General features: G+C 41.2%; 1 protein-coding gene and 2 long non-coding RNA genes across 5 annotated transcripts in view; 1 reads left to right on the top strand and 2 right to left on the bottom strand.

Annotated features, from left to right (window-relative positions):
* Nucleotides 1-18,499, bottom strand: part of LOC308589139 — a 79,451-nt gene that overhangs the window by 12,872 nt on the left and 48,080 nt on the right. The gene's annotated exons all lie outside the window — the stretch shown is intronic.
* NBEA (neurobeachin) overlaps nt 1-18,499 on the top strand; it is a 366,730-nt gene that overhangs the window by 343,764 nt on the left and 4,467 nt on the right. For all 3 annotated transcript variants that reach the window (XM_081197851.1, XM_081197850.1, XM_081197849.1), the window contains 6 exons: nt 3,083-3,154; nt 5,294-5,449; nt 5,536-5,706; nt 15,670-15,771; nt 17,419-17,615; nt 18,134-18,285. In XM_081197851.1, the coding sequence (XP_081053977.1) occupies nt 3,083-3,154; nt 5,294-5,449; nt 5,536-5,706; nt 15,670-15,771; nt 17,419-17,615; nt 18,134-18,285 (850 nt within the window). The remainder of the gene's footprint in view (nt 1-3,082; nt 3,155-5,293; nt 5,450-5,535; nt 5,707-15,669; nt 15,772-17,418; nt 17,616-18,133; nt 18,286-18,499) is intronic.
* LOC308589162 lies at nt 2,586-15,748 on the bottom strand. The gene is made up of 4 exons (XR_014009115.1): nt 15,646-15,748; nt 14,816-14,845; nt 4,527-4,608; nt 2,586-2,969 (listed from the first exon to the last, which is right to left on the bottom strand). It is a non-coding gene; the product is annotated as an uncharacterized lncRNA (long non-coding RNA).

Below are 18,499 nucleotides of genomic sequence, written 5' to 3'. Positions count from 1 at the left end.
TTTCTGGAGGATTGTCCACTGGGGAATGTGGCCCTTAGGCTGAAAAGGGTTCCCTGCCTCTGCTTTAAGCAGCACTTCCCTGGGAAAGGGAGCCCAGAACACTGTTTTTCAGTAGCCTGGTAGCATATGGCCTCCCTCTTCTCTCAAAGCTTAGGGGGTAATGTTTACAGAGTGGCATCCTACCAATTTGCTATAATAGTCTGCTGTCTCAACTTCAGTTTAGACCAGCACTCCCATACCCTCCAGCATTTTTCCAATGAAAATGGGGACGTCCCATTTCGTCTTTCTTTATTTATTGCATTAGCCGTGTGGCCATAGCATAATATACATTGAGATAACAACATAAAATAGGGGTGGGGAGGTAAAGGTAGATATCGTCCTGGGCGATTACTTAAACAAACAAACAAACAAAAACCTGTTGAGGCTGGAGGAGGACCGTTAAAGGGTCCTTCAGCTCCTCAGATATGTCCTAGTTCGATTGTCCTTGTACAATAAGGCTACTTGGGACTTCGTTCGGTTGTGCGGCGTATCGACTGCAGCTGTGGTGTTAAAGAAGACGTTGGTGCCGCTTTCCTCTTCATCACACTAAGCAGGAAGTTTGCTATCATCTCGGTAATCCAACAATCAGAATCCTGCAGAAAGAGGGACACTATCCAAGGCTGGATTGGGAGATGAAGCTTATTCACTAGGGGGGTTAAAAACCGAGATCTTTCATCTGTCCAGTTGGGACAGAAGAGCATTACATGGTCCATAGTCTCCAGGGCCGTGTCATTACAAGAGCATGTTCTATTTGCAATGGGAACTCTGGAATAACGACCTGACAGAACTGCTGTAGGAAAACAGTTGAGACGGGCACAGGTAAAGGCCCTACGCTTAGCCTCCGAAGAAATTGTGAAGCAGTATAGAGGGATCCCTTTAGGGGGTGGAATAGCTAGGGCTAGGCCTGAACACGGTCCTCTTGCATAGGAAGCTGTGTTAGAAAAATCAAGTTGCTGTAGTTTCTTTTTAATTAGAGGTAGGGCCGCCGGGCTGATACACTCTAAGTTAAGGACAGTTTTACAGTTCAAATTGAGAAGAGAGCGGAATTTGAGGTTAATTGTAGTTTTCCAAGGAGAATTATGAATATCTCTTAGGATCAGATTGGAAAAACCACCTCTAATTCGAGCATCCGATGTTAGTAGGTGGAAGCTGTAGGAAATGGCTCGGCTCCATGCTCGTTTAACAATTGAGGACTGGGCGAACTCGAGTCGTAGGGCTGCACCTGAGACACATCTCGGGATGCCGGAAAGAGATCTCAGAAACATATGAAGTGGGCGATCCAAGTTACCTGATATTGCTGTAGTCCATACTTCGCATCCATATAATAATTTTGGGACAACTTTGGCATTAAATATTTGAATTGCTGCTGGAAGGTGTTTGCCGCCCTTCTGGTGGTAAAATCGGACAATGGCGTTAGAGGTCGTGGTTGCAGCAAGAAAAGCAGATTGTAGATGGGTGGTCCAGGAGAGATTATAAGTGAATATTACGCCTAGATATTTAAAGGCTTTTACCTTTTCTAAGTAGCCACCTGTGATCTTAAGCGGCTCCAATTTGAGTTTGCGGGAATGAGTGAAGTGGAGGACTTTCGATTTTTTATAATTAATATTAAGAGCTTCTGCCTTACAATAGGCGATAAATGCGTTAACTGCGTTTGCTAGATCCGCAGCTGTTCTGGATAAGATGACAGCATCATCAGCATAGAAAAGGGAAGCAACGGGGTGACCTGCTAAGTGAGGAGGGTACTTCGATGCTAGCTTCAAAGTGGGAATTGCATCGTGAAGATAGAGATTAAACAATAAAGGGGCCAAGAGACAACCTTGTCGGACGCCCTTGGCCGTTGGAAATGGAGTAGTGAGGGAGCCGTTTGGACCACTTCGGACGCGAGCTGTGGTGTTTGAATAAAGGGGAATAATTAGGGAGAGGAGGTGCGAATCAATTCCCAGATGGGCAAGTTTGGACCATAATCTCTGCCTAGGAATGGAATCAAAGGCGGCCTCCAGGTCCATGAAAGCGGCAAATAGGTGGCCTTGCCTTGGAGCAGTGTATTTACTGGCAAGGTGATAGAGAGTTAGACAGTGGTCCATGGTTGACGCTGACTTTCGGAAACCAATCTGTTCCAGCGGTAAAATGTTCCTCTCCTGGACCCATGAGAGAAGTTCCTCCAATAAAACAGCGGCAAATATTTTCCCCGGGATGGATAATAAACTGATGGGGCGATAGTTCCTAGGGATGTTTGGCTGGCCGCCTTTGAAGATCGGAACTATTATAGCTTCTCTCCAGGAGTCGGGGATGTCTACGGCGAAGGAGATAGCGGTGAATACAGGAGTCAGGTGTTCGCTCCACCAAAGAGGATCAGTCAGGAAAAGGTCTAACGGGACCATGTCTGGGCCGGGGGCCTTATTCCTTCGCATTGACATTATGATGTTGAAAATGCGAGTTGAGGTAAAGTTTATTGAGGAAGTGGGACTAAGAGAGCAGGAACAGAGGTCCGACGGGGACTGAGGGAGATCTGTAAGAAGATTTGGAGAAGCGAAACTGGTTGAATAATAGGCAATCCCATTTCATAATGATAATTTTAATATTTATACCCCACACGTCTTACTGGGTTGCCCCAGACACTCTGGGCAGCTTCCAATATATATAAAATAATAATAATAATAATAAAGCATTAAGCATTAAAAAAAAACCTTCCCTATATAGGATTGCATGCAGACGGCTTGAGGGTCAGATAACTCCATACCTTCCAACAATGAAAATAGGGATGTCCTAAGGAAAAGTGGAACATTTCAGGAACAAGTAAGAAACCAGGAGGCCATAGTGGGCTCAGGACCAGAAGGTAGTGCAAAATGGTGTCCATTTTTCTACTTTGAAATATTTGTGCATCTTCCCTTGATTTCTTGCTGTTCAAAGTAGGACAACATCTTTTTAACCTGAAGAGGTAAAAAATAGGAACATGATCACCCTGCAGTGCAGACCCATTAAAGTGAAGTGAAATAACACTTGCACAGTCCTCACTGGCTTTTTTCTCTCCTTTACTATGTAGGCCTCAGGGGAGCCCCAGGATATTCTTTGGATCAAGCTCATCATCTTCCCATCGAAATGGACCCATTGATTGGTATGTCAGAATATAAAGTATCTGTTTATTAGAACGTGATGTGTTCAAAACATATTGAATGCGCTTCATAATGAATTAGAAGACTTCAGGGAGGAGGGAAGGACCATATAGCATTTGCCTTGCATGCAGAAGGTCCCTAGTTCAATTCCTCCTTTCTCTAGGAAAAGCTACTGCTTGAAACCCTGCAGATCTGCTGCCAGTCAGAGCAGGCAATTCTATGCTAGATGGACCAGTGGTTTGTCTCAGTATAAGGAAGCGTCCTTTGTTGCTGACAGCAATTACTGTCCACCCCTGGCTTTAAAGAATGAAAAACACTCCCGTTTTTAATATCAAAGAAATAACAGCTATCCCTGCTTCTTTGCCTCTAGCAACTGGTGTCAGAAGTGTCTATGCAAGTTCCATATACCTGTCCCTTTAGTGGTCAGTGATAGTCCTATCATCCATGAATCTGTTAAATTCCCTCTTTAAATCTATCAAATGTAGTAGCCATCACTGCATTGTGTGCTCTGCAAATTAATTATGCATTGTGTGAAGAAGGCTGCCCTAAATCTGTGGCCCATCTGTTTTGCTGCATACTGAAATGACATTTTCATTGAGCTGCCATAAGCCCAAGAACTCTTTTCTGGTTGGCATAGCCATTTCAGATCTTAACTATGTGCACTTGAAGTTAGAATTTATTTCTTGTTTGTTTGTTCCAGTATGCGTCAAATCTGATTTGTTGGTTATGCACCCTGTTTGAGAAAACAGTACAGTTTGCTGAGATTTTATCATCCTGAATAACTTGGTGTAATCCACAAAGCTGCCTAATTTTGTTGGAAGATGAACAATTTCACATTTGTGAAATTGGCAAAACGTTTATAGGATGGGGCACAATAATTGATAATTGAAATTAATAATTGCATCAATTTATGTTAAAGGTGTTACACTACCCTAGTGAATTGATGGTGGTTTTAGATTGGCACAGCAGCGGGTGTTACTTGTTATGCAGATGAAAGTCACTCTGGCCATAAGTAGTGACAATCAAACTACTTTTTATTTGAATTGAAGTGTGCACAATAGCAGTGAGGCAGGAAGCAACTTTTTCATGCTGCATTCTGATTGCTAGTATTTAATCTTATTAAAGCTAAGGCAAGATATGCAACTAATACGAGGGGGCAGGGGCAATGGACCATATAAACAAACCAAATCTAAAATGTAAACTGCTTGAGTTGGTTCCCCCTGGTATAGGTATGTAGGTGTCAGTGAAGAAACCTCTCCAGTCAGCAAGATACAATGTGCAACAGATCAATGAAGCAATCTTTCTCAGTCATCACCCTACTCCCACAGCTTATGAACCAAGTTGCACAGATCTGACCCAACAATAAAGACTCACATGTTTCCTTGGTGTTTTACCTTAGGATAATTCACTAGAGGGATTGATGGGCTGGGGTGGGGAAACTGTATTGCAGTATGAGCTGGAAATGGAAATGGAAAAACATGTTTGCATTCTACAAAGCAATCCACTTCATCTGGAAATCAAAACCTACCACATTTGGGGTGGAATCACAGAATTGTTTACCCCATAGTGGATACATAAACCAGGTTCTGGTTCTAACCTGAAGGAAAGACAATCATTTTTTTCTCCCTATGGTCATGCAGTGAGCCAGTCATTATGATGCCCTCAGCTTCCATGTTTACCACTTGGCCAAGGACTACAAATGGACAAACCTTCATATGGTTAGAATTGCCTGCAGAATGCTTTAAATTAGCCACTATAAACTTAGCTGTCATATGATTCCAGCCCTGGAGACAAGAGGTTGGGGTAGCTCAGAGGGGAATTTTCGAAATAAACTAAGGGTGGGTTTTGAGATAAGGAAGCAATTTCCTCTGAGACAGATTGATCAGTAGCCCTAGAAGTCTTTTTGCCTTCCTTGGAGCCTGAGACATGCATCATCAGGAACTATTTGGTCTGAAGGCATGTTAATCTTTTCTAGGTTGTGAGGTTGGTTGTGAGTTTATGGCCATTTTGTCTTCCCAGTTTTATGATGTATCTTTCTACTTCTATTAGTTTCAGATTTCTAAAAGCTTGGGATAACCATGTTACCATTAAGTCCATCTTCCCAAAATTAAATGGTGAAATTGCTTTTTCTTTTTCGGCAGCTAACAATTCTGGTGTGAACAAACGACAAATCACAGATCTTGTGGATCAAAGCATTCAGATCAATGCTCATTGTTTTGTGGTCACAGCCGATAATCGCTACATTCTTATCTGTGGTTTCTGGGACAAGAGCTTTCGAGTTTATTCCACAGAAACAGGTAGGCCTTGCATTACAGTTCTTTGCATTTCTATTTGTAATGCTCTAAAACAAAAACATCAGTAACACAGCATTTCTTTGTTGTAGGCAAGCTAACTCAGATTGTGTTTGGCCACTGGGATGTAGTCACTTGCCTTGCAAGATCAGAATCTTATATCGGCGGAGACTGCTACATAGTCTCTGGCTCTCGTGATGCTACATTACTGCTGTGGTACTGGAGTGGCCGACATCATATCATTGGTGACAATCCAAATAGCAGTAAGTTCATAAATTTCTGTAGTTTATGTATGCATGTATGTAGTGTTTGCCTTAATCATCAATTTTTACATTTAGAAGGACAGTAAAACTTTATACGCATTCTGTAAGCACTGTTTTATAGTAATCATAAATTGTGGGCTACATGTTTGCTAAAAAGTTAAAAATCAAATAGGAAAAATAATATGCATAATACCAGGTAGCTTGCCACTTTGGGAAGAACAGAGCAAGCAGTTATAGAGCCTAAATGATATTTTAAGTAGCCTTTTCAAATTGTCCCCAAGTATAAGTCATATAGCTTTGTATTTTGCTGAATTTCTTATAACCTTTATATATATATATATATATATATATATATATATATATATATATATATATATATATATATATATATTCACACACATATATGTAAAATTAAATATTTGAGTCATCCACTTGACTTTACAGGCAAAATCCAACAATAAATGTTACTTATTTGCAGGGGTTTGTTGAAAATACATGGACTGTTCCTCTTCTTCCTGTTGTGGCTTTGTTCTATTCCCACCCCCCACCCCCTCAGTGTTTACTACCTCAGCCATCATGATCTCTCCAGCAGTGCCAAATTAAACCCTGTGGAGGCCCCTAGGCAGTCAAAATCTTGGGGTCCCCCTCATGCACACACTCGAGTGGGATCACATTGATTGTAATTTTATTTCAAGATCAAATCAATATATTTTAACCTTTGTCACAGGGCCCCTAAAAGATTTGCAGCCCATAGACTGGTGCTACTCTTTGTATTTGGTAATCCAGCACTTCTCTCTAGAGCTGGTGCTCTCCAGATATTGTTGGACTACACCTCCCATGATCCCTGATTATTGGCCATGTTGGCTGTAGCAGATGGGAATTGTAGTCCAAAACATCTGGCCACAAGTGCAGGAACAATATATATGGCGCTCCTCATCTGCCATGCCACAGGACCAGCAAGGTGATCTGTTGATATTTCATGAAGATTGTAGTGCTACCCAACTAATTCCATCATACTTCCTTGATACTGTCATTGTTGACCTATGACTGTAAATTCACTGGATTTCCCCACTTATTTTACTAGTGGATGTATCCACCACTTGTGATGGCAGTATGGCCACCCCCAGATCTTATATTTAAACTGGGCAACACAGTGTTAAGTCAACAGAGCAGTTATATTAAGAAATATTTCTTTGTAACATTTACAGTTCCTGTACATTTACTGCCAGGAGATTAGGGCTTATCTTGTAAGAAAAATGAAAGTGAGATGTACAGTGTAGGTTAAATCCAATTAGTTAACATCTTTAAAATGAATCTCTAGGAAGATGCAGATGATATTTTCAGAAAAGGATTAGTTTCTCAAAAGCTGTCATCTGGAGACACAGATAAGATATTTTATATCACAGAGCATAAGGAGGTAAGGAATTCAAAAGAAAAATGTCAGGTTACAGTAATTATGTGGGCTAGGTGCTTGACTTTCTAATGATCCTTTAAGCTGAAAGACAGTTAATTATCAATTTCAGCTTCAGTGCATCCAATTACTAAAAGGAACTTCAGTTGTTTCAGAAAATCATATAAAGGAGGGTCTCTCCTTTCCTTATTTTGGTAAATCAGCACTTGTAAACCTGTATTTTGAAATTTTATATACATGTGCATGTACACATGACACATGCTTCACCTCCATATTTTGGTTATGATCATTTCTAAAAGAGAAACTAAATTAGTGGCATATACATTGTTAAGATGCCCCATTGCTAGTTCTTCTGCAATTCATGAGACTGTGGAGGCAATCCTATGCACAATACTTACCTGGGACTGGGACAAGCCCCACTGAACCCTTCTGAAGAGACATATATGGAATTGCACCGTGAGGGGTATTAGCATGTGCCAGTTAATGAGCGTAACAACCAGCAACAACAACAACCCAGCGGCTTCATGGCTGGCAGCTTCTCCTCTTGGCACCACCACCGGCAGAAGGCTGTTTCAAACCTTTGGAGGGCCACAGCAGAAGGAGGAGGGGAAGGAGCAGCCCACTGGAGTTGTGTTGCGATCAGCTCCATGCTTCACCTCCACAGTTTGTGGACATTGTGGGGCTGGCTCCTACGCAAAAATATGGTGGGGAGGGCTTGGCTCCCTGGAGCTGGAACCCCTGAAAGCTTCTTACATTTGAAAATTTCCAGCAGAAAAGAGTTTACATTTTTTAAAGTAACAAATTTGATTCTCTGGACTGTGTAGCACATGGAGGGAGTTGGGCCTCCGTGGAAACTGCAAGCTATTTAGGCAACTAGGAATCTGTATTGGCTTTTGCCACAATAGGACTGGCAAATCTGTTACAGCATTGAACTATTGTAACATGCTGCTCTGTATAGATTCTCAGCACCTCCCATGCCCCAGTCCCATTCATTTTTGCCCTTGTGTGCAGACTGCAGTTTGAGGTTTCATGATAGGAGGGTACAGTATTTGGAGTAGGGTCCACTGCCTGTAAGGGACCCGGGTGGCGCTGTGGGTTAAACCACAGAGCCTAGGACTTGCCAATCAGAAGGTCAGCGGTTCGAATCCCCGCGACCGGGTGAGCTCCTGTTGCTCGGTCCCTGCTCCTGCCAACCTAGCAGTTCAAAAGCATGTCAAAGTGCAAGTAGATAAATAGGTACTGCTCCGGCGGGAAGGTAAACGGCGTTTCCGTGCGCTGCTTTGGTTCACCAGAAGTGGATTAGCCATGCTGGCCACATGACCCAAAAGCTGTACGCCGGCTCCCACGGCCAATAAAGTGAGCTGAGTGCCGCAACCCCAGAGTCGGTCACGACTGGACCTAATGGTCAGGGGTCCCTGTACCTTTACCACTGCCTGTAAAAGTTGGGGCATGTGAAGTGCTGATATCCTGGATCACTGTGCCAGATACTATTTTGGATCAGGCTATGCAAAGTAATAGTTAGAGAAAACAGGTGTTTATTATACCATTTACTAAACTGTTCCACCTAAACCATTTCCATAACTTGGTGAATCTAATTCTGACTATGAATTTGCATCGTTTCATTTGCATCTCTATCCTGCACTAAATAGATGACTTGCTATATCATACAGACACACAAACATTTAAAAACAAAAAACAAAGGTTGAGGGGAAAATCTGAATCTTTTAGCAAATACCCAAATAGCTGAAATTGCAACAACGAAAGTGAAGGACAGATGTTTTCTTCTGAAACCGACACAAATTCAGAAACTAATTTGGAAGTGATAAAAATTAATTTGCACACTTTAATTGGAACCTTCTCCTTGCATGAAAAGAAGGAGAATGGAGCCAGCAGCTTGTGCTAAGAGCTGATTGAATTTTTTGTCATGTAGGTATGCTGGACTTGGCCGCTTATCCTCTTGAGCCTATCTGTGCAATATATTGCGTTCAGCCTTTGACTGGTTTCTTTAAAAGGATCAATGCTATTCCTGTTGTGTCCCCAGAGTCTGAAACTTCATTGATCTTGGGACTTGACATTTCTCATTACATACCAGATAGTCACCAGAGGTGTTAGTTAACGTTGCTTTCCCTGGCCGTGTTTGCATTGAGCACTATGAGCGTGTTGTGTCAACCAGCCCAAAGCTCAGTTTGTGGACCAATTATAGGAAATATCCCTTAAAGACACTGAAGTGCATTTTGTATCACTTGACACATTTTACATATGCTTAAAGGGAAAGTTCAGTACTTCAATAAACGACTGTAGTAAACAGCCCGGTGCATTGGAAATACTAAATGTGTCTATAAAGAATTCCAGGGAGAGAGCAACATTGATTTTTTTGAATAACACTTTTCAAGGTATTTTAAGTCACTTGTAAGTAAATATTTCAAATCTAAAAGACTCTCTAAATAAATTGGAAGGAGAGAGGATCATTAGACTTAAAACATCCCCTGTATTTGTACATTTTATTTCTTCTGACTTTATGTTATTTGAGAGGTGGCTAGTACAGCAGGCTTTGTTTGCACACTCAGATCTGTTGTTTGCAGTGTAGTTTCTTCAAAATCACATTGAAACTGTGTTAGGCCAACTCGGGTAAAATGACTTTTGATTGCTTAATAAAAAAGGTCACACAGACTCACATATCTGTGTTTGCAGTCAGCCCCTTGTATTTCACCATTTCCTCCCACAAAAATATAGCCATGTGAATTTTCTATGCCTTATTTCCTGTCTATTGAGGGACAGATGCAACCCCAGGTTTGGTGCAACCTTTCAGCTGCTTATCAAGAGCAGGAACACAGAAATGAACTCCCCAGGGCCTAAGGGAGGTTCCTATCAGAGCCCAAGAAATAGTCATAGGGCAGGTGTGAACCCACTTCAGGCCATGGCTTGTAACAAGGCACAAGATGGCATTCCCAGCGTTCATTGTTGGATTTCTTGTCAGAATACCTTCTCTTCCAGCCCATCACTCACAATGAAAATAGGAAAGAGATTCCTAGAGGAGAGGTGGTGGCGGCAGCAGCAAATCCTGCTGTGACCTCCCTCTCCTCCCAAAAAAACAGCACAGGGAATTGGAATGGGTCTTCCCATTCTGCATGTGTGGGAAGCAGTGGAGCAGAAGAAACATGGGGAATGGAGGGAGCCAGGAACACACACCTGTTTGGTATATGCTGCATTTTTAAAGTGCTTTCATGTGTCCGAGCCTTCACTTTCCTGGACTAGAATAGGAATAGCAATGTCAGGCCTGCTGGTTAGCTAGGCTGCTTACCCACAGGTAGGTTGTTGTAGAGAAAAGTAAGGAACAGTGCTTCTTCCCTGGGATTTGATCCTCGGGATCTTTTGTTGCTGCTACCTGGTCTATAGGTGATTGTAGAAATGCTTAGTTTTCAGTGCTCTTGATTTCCTTCAGATAAGAAAACTGTTCTGCCAAGGATGAGATGCTTTGATGGCTCCTGCTTTTTAAAACAACTGTTCCCATTGTACTTTTGGCAGCGTGCTGCTGTGCTTTCTAAAACTGGGTTGTGGCAGGAGAGAGAGAGGTTTCCATTGCTCCTGAAATATTAGGTTGCAAGGAAACGAGCACATCTCAGAATAAAAAAAAAGATTAATAATATTTATCTGTTTAGAATTGGAAGACATTCGGTCTTCCATAGAAATCAAATCACATATTATGTCCATTGTGGAGAACAAAAGCAAGTGTCTTATTTTAAACTACATTGAGGGAACTGTTTCGGTAGCTTGGTCTCGTATATTTTATCATTTTGCCCTGAAGTGATTCTACTGCAGATACAGAGGTGCCACGTTGGGGAAATTACTGTGAGTTCAAAGTGATGCTGTTTCAATTCACAGTGGTCAAGTTTCACCTGCAGCTCCCCTGGTGCCACAGCCTTTAACCTCTCGCTGCATCTATCAGTGGTGATGTGCTGGTGACAGAATATTTTACTGGATTGTGAATGATTGCTAAGGTCCATGACATTCTGCCTTTTGCAGTGAAATGTAATGTGGGGTGAGATTTCCTCCCCCACACAGTGGCTTTGTTGGAAGAATATATCTCTGATTAAAACTGTATTTTCTTTCATTTGTCCCTAAAGGGTGAAATGATACTCACTGTTATTGCAAAGCTATGATTGATTCTAAAGGCTTTGGAAAGCATAGTATAGCTAGGATTTCTTTAAAAAATTGTTTTCAAGGACCATATTGGTCCTCGTGGGCTCTTGCCTTGGCAAATGAAGTGGATCACAGTACAGATTCAATTTAATTATAGATAACCTGCAGCTTCAGTGAGAACTGTGTGTTTGGTATTCCAGAATCATGCATAATAGAGATAATAGGCTGGTTTGCCTTTCTTTGCTTTCCTTTCAACTGTCAAAAAAACTCTCAAGGTTTTTCAAGGGCCAACTCAAGTAATTCACATTTGAGAATAGCAATTTCAAAATAAGAATATTGTAGAATAAGTTCAAGCCCTCTGCCAGCTGTAGTTTAGCATCTTTCTGAAATATGCAATTGAGCCGAGACTCTTTGTCTCCTGATGTGTTTCCTATATGACTCTTTGTGCTGAACAAGTTGCCCATCTCTAATCAAATGCTTCACGTAGCATATGCACAAATGCCACTAGACTTTTAAAAATTGCAGTCATTCATTGTAGTCGTTCCCTGTAACGGGCTGTTGTGTCAGGAAAGGTGAAAGGATGCAAACATCTTTCAGAGGATCGCATCATTCCTTTACATAATTTCTATTTTTCACCTCCATCTCCCTTATGCTAGCAATACAGAGTCAACAAAACATGCAGTAAACCACAGAAACGGCCCCTTCCTATCAAAACCTTGCACATCCTGCCCAGAGACACAGAACAGATGTATTGCAAAGTCTTTCCTAGCTTCCTTCTCATTTTCACTGTCACGCACACACACAATCCTTTCAGACAACGCTGGTGCCAGTCCGGAATACTGTTTCACAACAGCGAAACTGCTCTCACTTTTCCTTATCGTCTCCCTGTACACCCCAAATTCTGTAATAACCTTGTTCTTCCCTGGCTCTTTTCTACGCGCATATGGGTCTTTGTTCTCCATTGCAAATATGTATCTGTTTATTTTGAAACGGAGGTTTGGACTGAGTTTAATTTATTGCAAGTGGTGGATAATCTGAGACATACAACAAAACCTGTTTCTAAACAACTCTTTTTTTGCTTGAAAAGTGATACATTAAGACTTAAGAAATTCCAAATGTATGCTTCCCCTTGCAAACTTAATCCTGTTGTGCAAGTGATGTCAGCTATGGGTGCATTTATTACACATGTGGAGAAATCTTAGGATTTTGGTTTTTTTCAACCTGGGAGGTGGTGTTGAACTAAGATTTACTCAGAGTAGACCTATTTTTATTAATGGCTGTAACTTAGCCATGTTCATTAATTTTAATGGGTTTATTCTGAGTAAAACTTAGTTGAATACCACCCAGAATGTTTCCCAAAGTGCACATAGGAACACATTGAAAGTGGCCATTTTCAGAATTACGCTTACAATTAATATATGACTGGAAAGCTGTCAGGGGGCAGTGTGGGAGCGGCATAGTATCAGTAATCATGTTTTTAGATATGATTCCTTTACACTCTCTCCTATGTCTTTAGTGTACAGTACTTCAAAAATCATAATTTCTTTCTGCACATCAATTAATGTACATTTAAATCAACTCTAAAGCATGGATCAAACAGCAAACTAGATACCACATGACATTGTGCATGTGCAATTAACATGCAGTTTTTGTTGAAACAAAATAAAAAAATTCCTTCCAGTAGCACCTTAGAGACCAACTAAGTTTGTTATTGGTATGAGCTTTTGTGTGCTAAGGTGCTACTGGAAGGATTTTTTTTATTTTTGTTTTGTTTCAACTACGGCAGACCAACATGGCTACCTACCTGTAACTAGAACAGTTGTTATTGTTGTGTAAGTAACAGCTGTGGGGATGCATAAACAACCTTAGGATTATGAAGAGGTGGGCAGAGAAGGTTTAACTCTTTCTCTCCTGCATGGTTTTACAAAAAAGGGCTTCTCTGAAGTTCCTATTTACATTTCAAGAGAAGGCTCTTTTGATCTCAGTGGAAGCTTCCACTGAAATGCAAATAGCAGCTTCAAAAATGGGAGACTTGTCAAGGGGGGGGGGGAGAGAGGTAATTTCTCCCTTCTATCCCCATGGCCCTAGGCTGTTCAAGCTTCCTTGAGTCTGCTATTTACATAACCAAATAGAGCATGCTAATTGCAATCATGACCCAAATAACATATTCAAAAGGTACAAAGCTGAGGTTCTCCGGTATCAAGAGAAATGGGAGGACAGCGGGAGACCTGATCAAACTGTAGCATGTGGATGTGGTGGGTTCACAGAAGAGCTGACCTTTCAACTGAGTGCATAACTTTAATGTTATACTGCTCATGCAGGTGGAGTACTAACATGAGGAGTCCCTCCCAAGTCACCTATTGACCTAATGTCAAAACTGACCCATTTTGAAAGGATCCTGCCCTTTGGCTATTCATTGAAGCAAGATTGTCCATATTCCAAAGCCTTGAAAGATCAGTCCACACCCTATGGGACCTTTGAACAAGAGGCTAGACTGAGCCAAGAAACCCACACATGACAAAGTTTAATAGAAAGCAGGAAAACCCAACACAGTTATTCCAGTTTGGGAACATTTGACAGAGCCTGACCCACATCTTGGCCAAAAGCTTTCATGGTTTTCATAGTAATTTGACCCTTCATAATATTACTGCCAACGTATTCCTGTAGACATTAAGTAAGCAAGAATGTGAAACACACACACACAAATGTGAACAGAATTTCCTTTCTATTTTCATTACTGAACTCTGAATATTCTGGCTTATGTTTTATTGTTATTTATAAAACTGGTTTTATTTTGCAAATTGCCTTGTTTTCACAGTGAAAGGCAGTCTATAAGTGACTAAATAGCACTAAATAAGCACCAGCCAAGGTGCTGTGAAACCAAGGTAGGCACCATCCATAATTACGCAGCCTGGCTAGACAGCACATGGGACACAAGTGGTCACACCAATATATTGAGCAAAATAACAGGTGTGCCCTGTTGCAAGTGATCTTATATCCATCCTCTGGAAAATTGCAGTTGCTTGGAGTGGCAAAGTCTTGCAGACTAATCCTGCCTGCATCATAAATATAAGTGTGTTGACTGTGCCACTAAAATAATTCTTTTCAATCTATTCTTTTTATTTTTTGTGCAAATTATAGTACCTAGCATTTTATTGTGATTTTTTTATTTTATTTAAAAAAGGTGTTTCCCTAAAAGCTCTGGTCCTAGTGTCATATGAATGTACATTGCAATCCAATATTTATTTTAAAACCTTATTTTCAAACCATGCTTACATTTCTAAATCTCATGGCTGGACTTTAAAATATTAGAACACACCACATGTCTTATACGTGCTTATACTTAGTTAGTTAGTTAGTTAGTTAGTTTTTTGCTTCATGAAGAAGCATAATATAAGAACAAAAGAAATATAGTTACTAACCAGTATCAAAATTCAAAACCTCTCTTCCAGCTTCTAAGAATATAGCAGCTGGCCACTGCTGGCCATTACCCAAGGAACTCTCTCATTGTTTCCTCACTGCAAGTGAGTTCTCATGGAGAAGACTATAACAACTCACCTTGGCAGGGATTGTAATGTCTAATCCAATCTTAGGAAGGAAAGCAAGAAGGAAATGTTAGTCTTGCCCAGAGATGTAGGAGAAATTCAGTTCAGTTTGCACTTGAAGGTGAATCTACCACTTCCTGAAACAATACAGAAACTGAAACACAGCTATACTTCAAATTTCACATTTCTCTGAATTTTGCGATTCAGTTCTCCAGCCAAGGAATGTCTATGAAAATGCATGTAAAGTGTGCATTAAAAAGCATAGATTGGGGGAATGTAGATTAAGAAATTGCTTTGCAAAAGTGTGTGTGTTAGGCAAAATTATATACAAAGGTGCATAAAATGGCTCAGTTGGCAGAACACAAGATTCATAATCTCGCAGTCATAGGTTCTAGCTCCAGGCAGGGCAAAAGATTCCTGGACTAGATAACCCTTGTGGTCCCTTCCAACTCTACAATTCTATCGTTGTGTGAGTCTATGAAATTCTATGAAAAATTGTTTTGCAAACTGATGTGGAAATGTGAGGAACTGAACTCAGGACTGGGAAAAGAAACTGAAATGGACAGATCTGGCCATCTCTAGTTTTGCCCCAAAGTTCTTAATATTCTTGACTATACAGGTTAATACCAGAGAGATCCTTCCCCCAGAAGGTATTACAAAGCCTACTGTTTTTATGTTGCTTCTGAGAATATAGAAATGAACATTATGAACTCTTAGCTCAAGCCCAACAAAGAGTGAGCCAATCGGTGGAGAAACAGGGGTTCAACGAAAGATAAAAAGTTACAAAGCCAGTTTGAATCTGATTTGTTGCTGATGAATTATATTTTACATGAGATGTCTTACCTTTTTGTGTGTGATCCGTTTTAGGTGATTATCCTGCTCCCAGAGCCGTTCTGACTGGTCACGACCACGAAGTCGTCTGCGTATCGGTGTGTGCCGAACTGGGACTTGTCATAAGTGGTGCTAAAGGTCAGTTGTCAATTTTAGTCTTACAAATTTGAAACTTCCTCATCAGTAAGATTTGCCTCAGAATAAGTATAATTTCATCCTCCTCTCATTATCCTACATGCTATATATTTTAATTTCTGTATCCTCTGCAGAGCTTCATCTGCCACCAGCCTGCCTGCTTGTAAACTTCCACCACTGCCCTCAGCTGCCATGGGCTGCTATGAGCCCATGCAGGTTTGCAAGCATCCTACCTGCTGAATTGAAAATTCAATAATTAATTGTTTGTGAATAGTTTCAGCTGGTCTGATGAAAGTGGAAAGTTTTATTCTTAAAAACTCCTAGGGATGGGAATAGTTTCTGAGGTGTGGAAAATTGAGTATCAATGATGCTTATGAGTGAAGGAAGGAGCAGAGGCAGGAAGGCAGTAAATGGGTTTGCCCACATGCTGCAAACTGTGTGTACAAATCATGAATTTAATGGGTGCATCTAAGAAAATGCCTCAGTCATTCTGTGTATTGAATTTGTATGCATGACTCCAGAAGAGCTGCTGTGCTTTTCTGTTGATGCCAAAGGGACAAAAAAAGTCCTGTGGCACCTTAAAATCCAACTAATTTATCACCACACGACCATTTGTCTCAAAGAAGCTAGTCTGCTGCACAGTATACTTAAAAACAAGACAAAGCTGTGTTATAGTTTACTTCCTGGATAATTTTCATACAATGATATCCAAGATGTGGCTGAAAGGATGTATTATTCATTGCATATCTCAGTTTTTGTATCAGAATGACAAATCTCTTGCCACAGTAGGGTACGAAAAGGAGTATGTCATTCTCTTGCATTCAGAGTCACAAACGCAACTATTTAAGATAGCACCAAACTTCAGCTACAAAGTGTCCCTGCTGTACAGATACTAAATGTTTGATAAATATGGACAGGGTACAATGACTTAGACCGCTGACTTGCTTCAGAAAAATATCATTCATACCACAATTGTAAGTGAGGTAGGAAAATGAAGTGGTGGGTGATCCACCACTTTCAAAAACCTCCTGGCTTGCATTAGGCACCAGGGTAAGGGAAACAATGTGTCTCCCCACCCCTATTTTTTTTAATCAACTAATTTGTAACCAGTGGGAAAACTGCCTAGACCAGCTCCAGACTTGCATGGCTAATGAGCCAAGTCCTGGAGCCTCTTGGGGAAATGAAGTATATCCAAAACCACATCTACTTCATCCCTAGAGCATTAGGGGGCAGCTATATTAGCAGCTATTGCCTGTAGAAACACCACTGGTGGATGTTTCTGTGGGTATATTGGAAACCTCTGTGCTGGATATAACCTCCCCAGCAGCATTTCTCCTGTTTGTTGGCCGGAAGGAACCACTACCTGATTCCTAACCTCTTACAGCCAGCAGATTTGTGGGCTGGGATTGTTCTGCTCAGAAATGGGAATGTGAAAATACACACACACACACACACACACACACACACACACACACACGTGCACACTACTTGAAAGCGATTTCACTTTGCTGAAGCCCCACTTTAGATCAGAGACATTGTTTCCCCTACACATTCTTTCACTGTTTATATACCACTACGTGCCATCTCTGTATGCATTTGGCACAATTTAACTAAATTATGTGCCTCTCTGTATTATTTGTCAATATACAGAAGGACCTTGCCTGGTGCACACAATTACTGGAGATTTGCTGAGAGCACTTGAAGGAACAGAAAACTGCTTGTATCCTCGCTTAATTTCAGTATCTAGTGAAGGCCACTGTATCATCTACTATGAACGAGGCAGGTTCAGCAATTTTAGCATTAATGGAAAACTCTTGGCACAGATGGAGATCAACGACTCAACCAGGGTAAGTATTTCCTCTCAGAACTTATTATGATGTACAACAACAGTAATGCTTGAAGAAGTCTCATGAGAAATTAGTGATCACTGGAAAATTAGGGATCACATTTACTGGAAAAACGTCTCGGCTCTAATTCAATCTAGAAGTGAACTCTCTGTTTTTAAAACTGAGCACTTGATGATTCCTGTATATCTGTTTTAGACATACAGATTTTAAAGTGTCTGTGCTTTAAAAGTTTACATGGCTTGACATCTGTCCTCCCTTGACTAGGAGCCAAGACATGAATACAGGGCCCTGAGGAGTCCAATCCATCACAGACACCTCGGAGAGAGTAAAGGGAGTTCTTGAGGTGTTACTGATGGCACCTTTGTTGCAGGGCAAAGTCAGAAATGATCCATGGTGACTTCCAGCAAAGCCTTCTTTGCTCCTGTCCTAGGCTGGACAAGGAAATATCCTCTCACAGAAGCTGTTTGTGTTAGTCAACACAGCATTTAATGTCACTACTCATTTTGGCTCATCTGTAGGCTATCCTCCTGAGCAGCGATGGGCAGAACCTGGTTACGGGTGGCGATAATGGAGTCGTGGAAGTATGGCAGGCTTGTGACTTCAAGCAGCTCTACATTTACCCTGGCTGTGATGCTGGCATTAGGGCAATGGACCTGTCTCATGATCAGAGGTAAGTTGCAACCCAAGAGAATCATAGAATCATAGAGTTGGAAGAGACCACAAGGGCCATCGCGTCCAACCCCCTGCCAAGCAGGAAACACCATCAGAGCACTCCTGACATATGGTTGTCAAGCCTCTGCTTAAAGACCTCCAAAGAAGGAGACTCCACCACACTCCTTGGCAGCAAATTCCACTGTCGAACAGCTCTTACTGTCAGGAAGTTC

This window comes from Podarcis bocagei, assembly GCF_964188305.1.
Source record: "Podarcis bocagei genome assembly, chromosome: 6".
NCBI lineage: Eukaryota > Metazoa > Chordata > Lepidosauria > Squamata > Lacertidae > Podarcis > Podarcis bocagei.
This window is presented reverse-complemented; position numbering and strand designations above follow the sequence as displayed.